The 8,010-nt window shown below is 44.7% G+C and overlaps 2 protein-coding genes across 4 annotated transcripts in view; one reads left to right on the forward strand and one right to left on the reverse strand.

Moving 5' to 3' along the window:
* LOC105891550 (calcium-binding mitochondrial carrier protein SCaMC-3-like) overlaps window positions 1–2,034 on the reverse strand; it is a 14,840-nt gene extending 12,806 nt beyond the window's left edge. The window contains exon 1 of the mRNA XM_042703496.1: window positions 481–2,034. Within this exon, the coding sequence (XP_042559430.1) occupies window positions 481–678 (198 nt within the window). The 5' untranslated portion in view covers window positions 679–2,034. The remainder of the gene's footprint in view (window positions 1–480) is intronic.
* A 1,129-nt stretch (window positions 2,035–3,163) lies between these two features.
* Window positions 3,164–8,004, forward strand: LOC122128787. Of its 3 annotated transcripts, none has more exons than XM_042703573.1 (6): window positions 3,164–3,250; window positions 3,800–3,896; window positions 4,485–4,564; window positions 5,772–5,890; window positions 6,019–6,123; window positions 7,373–8,004. In XM_042703573.1, exons 3-6 carry the CDS (start codon window positions 4,500–4,502, stop codon window positions 7,750–7,752), a joined length of 669 nt encoding a protein of 222 aa, XP_042559507.1. In that variant the 5' UTR covers window positions 3,164–3,250; window positions 3,800–3,896; window positions 4,485–4,499; the 3' UTR covers window positions 7,753–8,004. The 3 variants fall into 3 exon arrangements, with proteins under 3 accessions (XP_042559507.1, XP_042559509.1, XP_042559508.1); XM_042703575.1 differs by having other exon boundaries at window positions 3,168–3,250; window positions 5,775–5,890; XM_042703574.1 differs by having other exon boundaries at window positions 3,189–3,250; window positions 3,803–3,896.
* The last annotated feature ends 6 nt before the right edge of the window (window positions 8,005–8,010 follow it).

Below are 8,010 nucleotides of genomic sequence, written 5' to 3' on the forward strand. Positions count from 1 at the left end.
GTCCAGTTTAATCAGCTAAAGGGTAGATGTCAACCTGTCTCCTTCGTGAAAAACAAACGTCAAATGTCAACCCCCCTCGCGCCTGACCGCTGTCACACAAGGACAGGTTGTTAGCGCCGCAGCTGGATACCAAACCGCCGTCTAGACCCTTCAAAGAGTTTTCTTTTATTTTCCCCCTGATGCGCAGAGGTTTAATTCTGTTAATGGGACTGCCATGGCTAATCCGCTACGGCGCCCTGTGATATGGTTTATGCCTGTGGGATCACGTGGTGGACGTTAGCGAGAAGGCTACGTGTACGTAAGCGCCTTTAAACCACTTATGGTGTCAGCGAGCGTGAAACAAACCAGCACTCGCAGTCGTAGGCTACTCACTAGACGTCAGCATCGTTCACTAGTGTAGTTCAGACGTTACATATCCTACTGTACTTATACACCAGAACATAGAGCACGCGCACTGCGGTTCCTTCGTCTCCCCCTTACCTCTTCCACGGATCCCCGCGACAGCAGACCCCGTGTGGCGAGCCCGGCCCGCAGCTCGCTGACGTCGATCCGTCCGTCCTTGTTAAGGTCCAGCTCGTCGAACAGCCTGGCCCACTGCTCCTCCCGTTCGGGATCGACGCCGCTGTCCGAGCACCGAGCCCGGTTCCATATAGGAGGGAAGCCCGTTTGACCCGTCATGAGTGTGTGTGTGTGTGTGTGTGTGTGGGTGTGTGGGTGTGTGTGTGTGTATGTGTGAGGCGGAGCCCCAGTGTCAACAGTCAACCACACAGGCGGATGGCAAGACTCCCCACAACACACTCACACGCACGTCTTCAGGGTAGCTGCAGCCATTCTCGACACTGTTCCGTTTCGTCCTTCAGAAGTTATATCCGCACAGAAGGCCAGAGGACAAGCACGCGCAAGGAAAACGCTCAACACGAATCATCCACAGCACAAGCGCGCGCAAGCAGCGCCTATTTTAAACAACCGTTCTGAAACAAAATTATACGTAGCGTAACAAACGCGAAAACTGACAGTCTGTGAACCAGGAAGCCTGTAATGGTAGGCAAGTAACCGTGGCTTCAGAATCCTCATACCCCTCTCTCTGACATCTAGCCGCCGCGCCTCCGGTCAGAAACCCGAGACGCACAGTCCTTTCGGCAAGGATAATCCCGTGTCATATTCGTAGACCCAGCGGCCCATGTAGATTACGTGACATGTTGCTGCGAGCTGTTTCTACATCCAACGCAACGTCGTTGCAGTCGCAAGGCTCTCTGTAGTCGTCTACAGAAACACAGAGGGTTTTAAATTGCACCACATCGGTCCGGAAGGACTCGCCACAACTGTTCACGACAAATGCAAATAACACGACTCGCACTGTGCTTATGTTTCGGATGTCAGCTGGGCTTGTGTCTCTTAAACTTCACCAGAAAGTACTTCACCGTTGAGGCTACGAGCTCGTTTTTGCTCCCTCCCTCCTTTCTCTTGACGAACGCAAACAAGCATGCAGAGGGAACACCAACTCAGGAATGCGAGTCCGCGTCTGCGCCGTGCGAATGCAAATATTCACCACACCAGCAGCGAGCCTTCATCCCCGTTGTCAGTCTGTTTTTATTCCAGCGACGGATGTTCCGTGTGTATAGTATACTGGCTCCATTCCACTCCAGGGCACACACAAACACACACACACACAGGACAGGTGTTTTGGTCATTTGACGCTAAAATCAACCTTTAGATCAACTTTCTAAAGTTGCTTCTCAACCCGTTCTGAAGACAAACAAACCGAGCGCATAGTCAAGGTTGTTCAAGAGGAAAGTTACCACAACGCGACTACAAGCACGTTCATGAGACACCATTCATAAATTATATCATTAAAACAAGCAGATCACAATACCCGAGCCAAAATGTATTGTATGTTGTACTTCACCTCTAAAACCAGGGAGTGTTAAATTACTATCATGGAAATGTTTTCGTTAATTCAGTACCCTTATGTTCTTTAAGCCAGTAAAGAGCCTCCTCTGAAAAATAACATGCCCGTAAATGGCCATAATCGCCAGCAATACTGATTTAAATCTGATGCATGAGCAAGAATAGTCGAGTAGTCAAATATCTGTGATTGGTTTGGACGTGTGTGTGTGTGTGTGTGTGCGTGTGACAGTGCTACTTCAGTTCAGACTGGTAGTGGCTGCAGTGTTTTGCTCGACCGGTAGACGGAGACAAATCACTACCCACAGATGCACAGATATAATGCATCAAATAGAAATACTTTGGGACTCAAAGTCGGCTCCACAAGTCTCGCCCCCATTCACTGTGCAACTCACTTCTTAAAAATAAAGGACCAGTAGAGAGAGACCAATCAGTCAATGCACAGATGGAATGCATTAAATAGATATACTTTGGGATCCAAACCCAGTCAGCTCAACAGGTCACTAAGAAGTGAGGGGGCAGAGTGTGTGTGTGTGTGTGTGTGTGTGTGTGTGCGTGCGTGCGTGCGTGCGTGCGTGCGTGCGTGCGTTTGTGAATTAATGTCTGTGTGTGTGTGTGTGTGTGTGTGTTTATGGGCGTGGGTGTGTGTGTGTGTGCGTGTGTGTGTGTGTGTGTGTGTGTCTGTGTGTGTGTGTGTGTGTGTGTGTGCGTGTGTGTGTGTGTGTGTGTGGGGTGTGGCAGGATTGTGATCTGGTTACTTATGAGGATCTGAGGTGTGGCAGGATTGTGATCTGGTCTCATGTGCACTGGTGTATGTTTTGCCATGTTGGAGCCATACTACACGATACTCGATACTGTTTGCCCTCCTCCCCTCTGGGAGGCGCTATGGAGCCATACTACACGATACGTGATACTGTTTGCCCTCCTCCCCTCTGGGAGGCGCTATGGAGCCATACTACACGATACTCCTCATATCAGTCTTTCATTGTGGAGGCCCAGCAGACTCTCCAGTCAATTAGTAACTTTACTGAATAAGAACTGAACGTCAGATTGATATACACATCAGCCAGACAGATAACTTTGTTTATATAGAGAGTCTTATTCTCGTAATCTCTAGTCAATCAGTAACTTCACTGAGCAAGAAGATGATGCCACTCTGTCATACAACATCATCCAATCAAATGGCTTCATTTGTAAACAGCACCTGGCTGTAGTTTTTGTTTGTTTGTTTTGGCATTTTGTCTAAGAGGTTAATATTTAATCTAGCACTCAATACCAAACCCCACAGTCTAGGGTCAGGTTCAGCCTTCAGCAGTGGAATACCAGGCACTGCCCACACCAAACTGTGAGTATGTTCTTTCACCTATATGTGCGCTTATATCTGTGTGTTTTTACTACCTTTATATAATTTAATGAATTGCATTGAATCACTGAAAAGCTCAATGTTGGTCAGACATAACGTAGGCTAAAAGTGTCCAAACCTGTACGTGTAGAGGAGAGTTTTTAAAACTGGAAGGATTTTACATTTTGACCCATTAAGGTTAGAGGTGTTCATCAATAACACTCACAGAGAGAGAGAGAGAGAGAGAGAGAGAGAGAGAGAGAGAGAGAGAGAGAGAGAGAGAGAGAGAGAGAGAGAGAGATATAATGTGATATTCTCCAGAATGCCTTCAGACACACTGCCCACATCTATGAAAAGTACGAATGACTTTATGTGCAGAAAGGGCACAGGGTTCATTCTCTGGTGTGGCGTTTGGGGGTTTGCCCCATTTTAGGCATCACAAGTTAGAAAGAGAAGGTGCAAGCATTCCACAGCACCACTAGAGGGCGCTGATGTCTTTGCTATGCTAAGATCCTGTTTTCCAAGAAATGAAAGTGAATCTTATTCTAACAGCAGACCGCTAAACAGCCAACCACTAATCCTGAACCACAGACAACTCTGGATAGGTGTTCAAGTGTGTCGTGCTCTCCTGAACCACTGACAACTCTGGGTAAGTGTTTAAGTGTGTCTGAATCTTAAGGTGTTGATTTATGGTGTGATGTGTTCAGTAAGGGTAAACTGAAGAGCCCAATCCTGAGTATTGTTTCATTACATTCAGTGTTAGTGACATAGTGTTAGTGACATAGTGTTAGTTACATAGTGTTAGTGTTAGTGACATAGTGTTATAATCTGTGGTAAGGATTTGGGTCACATTTAATTTAATTTAGATGGACATCTACAGACTAGCTACAGATTATCTGATTATAAACAAACTATCTGTTGAAACTCTGTGAACTACAAATTAGGGTTAAGGGAGTGTTTGGTGAAAGACTGATCTTGAATTTCAACAAACCATCTGTAAAGTCTCTGTAGACTTTATCAAAATAAAGTGTTACCTAGTAACCCAGTGGAGCGGTCTGGGCAGAGGTCAGTTGTGGAATACTCCATAACACTCTCTCTCTCTCTCTCTCTCTTTCTCTCTCTCTCTCCCTCTCTCTCTCTCTCTCTCTCTCTCTTTCTCTGCCTGTGCAGCCTCTGTCTTTCTGTGTGTCAAGTGTTTGGATCTTGTTGGTCACATGTTGTGTTGTCGTGGCTACAGGTGCTGAGTCATAAAATGGAGTACAAGAAGAACTGTGACACACTCTCGGAGAAGAACTCATTTGATGCAGAGGGAAATGCGTGAGTTTTCCTAACTGCATTACTCTCCATAGCCACACGAATACTATTCATGTCATGATAGCCTTCAAAAGTCAAGAATATTCTATTTAAATATTTCCAGAAGGATGAATTGGATGGTTGGGCTTTACAGTAGATGAGATTAGTCAAGTCTTTTTTTTCAGTTGCACAAGTATTCAGAAGCTCAATCAGCAAGAATATTTAAGCAATATCACTTGAGTGAATACTGCATGATGAATATCAGCATTTTTAGGTGGAAATTCACACTGAAGTTTACCTCAGACTCCAAAGGTGTGTATCAGTATAGTTTTATTCAACAACAACAAGCTTGTCGGGCTCACTCATGTCTTGGCAGACAAGAGTGAGAGATAGAGAGCCCGGGCTCACTCCCAAACTGCAGCAGACGAGAGAGAAGCAAAGCTAAACAAATCACGCAAGGAGTAAAGTTAGAGTTCTCTCACGCCAAAGCACTAGAGATAACCATGTTATTGGTCTCCCACATCCAAGGTCATTTTGCTGTGCTTTTGGCAATGTAATACATCAGCATGGCAGAAAAGAGGGACTACTAGTTCTTCTTAACAGCCCTTGCTTACGCACACACACAGAAGATACACTTTTAAGCACATACACAGAGAAAGAAAACGTCAGCACTTAAGAATCAAAGATACAGAGTTTCATATTTCTCTATCAAGCATAGCTATGACTCAGTTGTAGACAGCAACAGGCTGAGTGCTAGACATTGAGATAGCTGCCTTGATATTCTGACATGCTGACATACCAATGCAATACAGGCATTAGGCATATAATGCTTGGATATGTGATAATATGACACAGGCTTTAAACATATAGTGATTTGATATGTGACAAAATGGCACCGGCTTTAAGTATATAATGCTTTGATATGTGCCAATGTGATATTAGCTTCTAGCACATGGTGCTCTGAAGCTATGAATGAGGGGAAATCAGACGCGTTTCAGTACACAGTGAAGCCATGTTGCATCATGTCCTCAGTCTCGTGTCTCATTGTGTCATGTCCTCAGTCTCGTGTCTCATGGTGTCATGTCCTCAGTCTCGTGTCTCATGGTGTCATGTCCTCAGACTCATGGTGTCATGTCCTCAGTCTCGTGTCTCATGGTGTCATGTCCTCAGTCTCGTGTCTCATGGTGTCATGGACGTTTCTTCTTCTTCTACTCTGCCTACTTCTTCTCAGCAGCACAAACAACCAGGAGCTGAAGGCTGGTCCATACGATGGCCTCCAGTACTGTAACATCCTGAAAGCTGAAAAAGAAGAAATACAATATGCTCTGGACAAACACAATTCAGACTCAGGTAAATCGTGTGTGTGTGTGTTGTTGTTGTTGTTGTTTATAATAGTTTCCACTTGCAAACAGTGAGTATTTATATTTATATATCATATTTATCTCTGTTAACGTTCTCCTTACTTGTTTCTCTCCAAGGTGCCAACAAATGCTGTGCTTGGAAAGTGACAGCGATTGTCTTTATAATCCTGACTGTCCTGCTTCTGGTCATCGCCATCGTCATAGGAGTGATCTGGCTTCGAGGTTAGGTTCCCTTTCATTGATTAGGGGTCAAAGGTCACTGCAGGCCTTTTCAACACTGAACATGATCAAACCACAGTGATATGCCTACGCCTACGCCTGTTACATTATATGATACTTTACATTACATTACTAAAGATATAAAATCATAACAAACTTTAAAAACAGATGGAAATTAAAAGTTTCCCATTTAGTGTCTCTCTGTGTGTGTGTGTGTGTGTGTGTGTGTGTGTGTGTGTGTTTCCAAGTGTGTGTGTCCCAAGTGTGTGTGTCCAAGCGCGTGTGTGTTTGCGTGTCCCAAGTGTGTGTGTCCAAGTGTGTGTGTGTGTGTGTGTGTGTGTGTGTGTGTGTGTGTGTGTGTGTGTGTGTATCCAAACCAGCATGCATTTTTTTTATGGAAATATAAACTGTGGCAATGCATTAGCACCAGCGCTTCTCAAAGTGTGGGGCGCAGAGACGTGGCAGGTGGGGCGCGAATGGACACGATGAATAATAATTACATTTTACGTTTCAACGAACTAACACAGTTCATAGAATTTAAACATAGGTCACTTAAACATATTTATCACAGTGTGAGACAGCAAAAAAACGTAGTCATTGTTTTCGAGGGTGTGAGGAAAAGCATAATTTATTAGAGGCTTACTAGATATGTGCGTTACTAACTGTCACAGTTGTTCCCTATCCCACGAGACGAGTATGTCAAAGTAAAAGTCCGTCAACAGAAAAAAATACAATACTGTGTGCGTGCAGGGATGGATTACCGAACGGGCCTACCCATGAGCTCAGGGGGGCCCTAAAACAGAGCGTCTGCGTGAAGTCTCTGTTATTAACTTTGCTTGCTGTCAATTGTTTTTAGACCTTGTATTTGTTAATATCAGAGGTGGCTTAAATGTATCTCTTATTTGTGGTTGGAAGCGGTGTATTTTGTTACACGTCCTGACCCATGGTTTCATAATCTGTCCATGTGTGCGTGTCCATAACAACAATACACTACGACATGAAACATGAAATCACTCCAAGCAATATACATTTGCTGACCTAAGTAAGATGCTATTTGTTATTACTTGAGGTTATTTCAACAATTGACAATTTTATGCTTGGCCTACCATTTCATGGGAGCGATGAGGGACAGGTGGGGCTTGAAAAGGCCCCCTTGTTCAAAGTGGGGAATGACAGAAAAGTTTGAGAACCACTGCATTAGCAGCACTGTTTCATCCACTTCATCAGCAGTGATTCTATTTCTTTTCCACAGAGTCTGACATCTTGGCGGTATCACAGAAAACATCCATGGAAAGAGCCAAACAAAGACAGGAAGAGGAGGAGCAGAAGAGAATGGACAGAGAGAGAGAGATCAGGGCAGAGGAGGAGAAGAAGAGAATGGACAGAGAGAGAGAAGTCAGGGCAGAGGAGGAGAAGAAGAGAATGGACAGAGAGAGAGAGGTCAGGGCAGAGGAGGAGAAGAAGAGAATGGACTTGGATAAGAAAATCAGGCAGGAAGAAGAGGAGAAAAGACAGGCGATGCTGGAGGAGGTGAAGGCCCAGTGTAGCGGTGGTCAGATAGTTAGCATTAGCTCCATTAGCTTTGGGTTTATTCTCTCAGTGTTGCTGGTTAACCACCTAATGGATTACTGACCGATTTGGATGTGCTGACATGTTTGTCACTGTTTCTCACAGTAAAGCTCATTTGTCAGTTAAAGGTGTTGTGGGAGACCCAGACTGCTAGTGTGTAATTCAGTTAAAGGTGTTGTGGGAGACCCAGACTGCTAGTGTGTAATTCAGTTAAAGGTGTTGTGGGAGACCCAGACTGCTAGTGTTCTGTTCTGTTGCGTGATGTTTTCCCATTGTGTGTTCTATTTTACCTTTCATGGCTAGCCGTTTGTTTTTTGATTT

This window comes from Clupea harengus, chromosome 24 (assembly GCF_900700415.2).
Source record: "Clupea harengus chromosome 24, Ch_v2.0.2, whole genome shotgun sequence".
NCBI lineage: Eukaryota > Metazoa > Chordata > Actinopteri > Clupeiformes > Clupeidae > Clupea > Clupea harengus.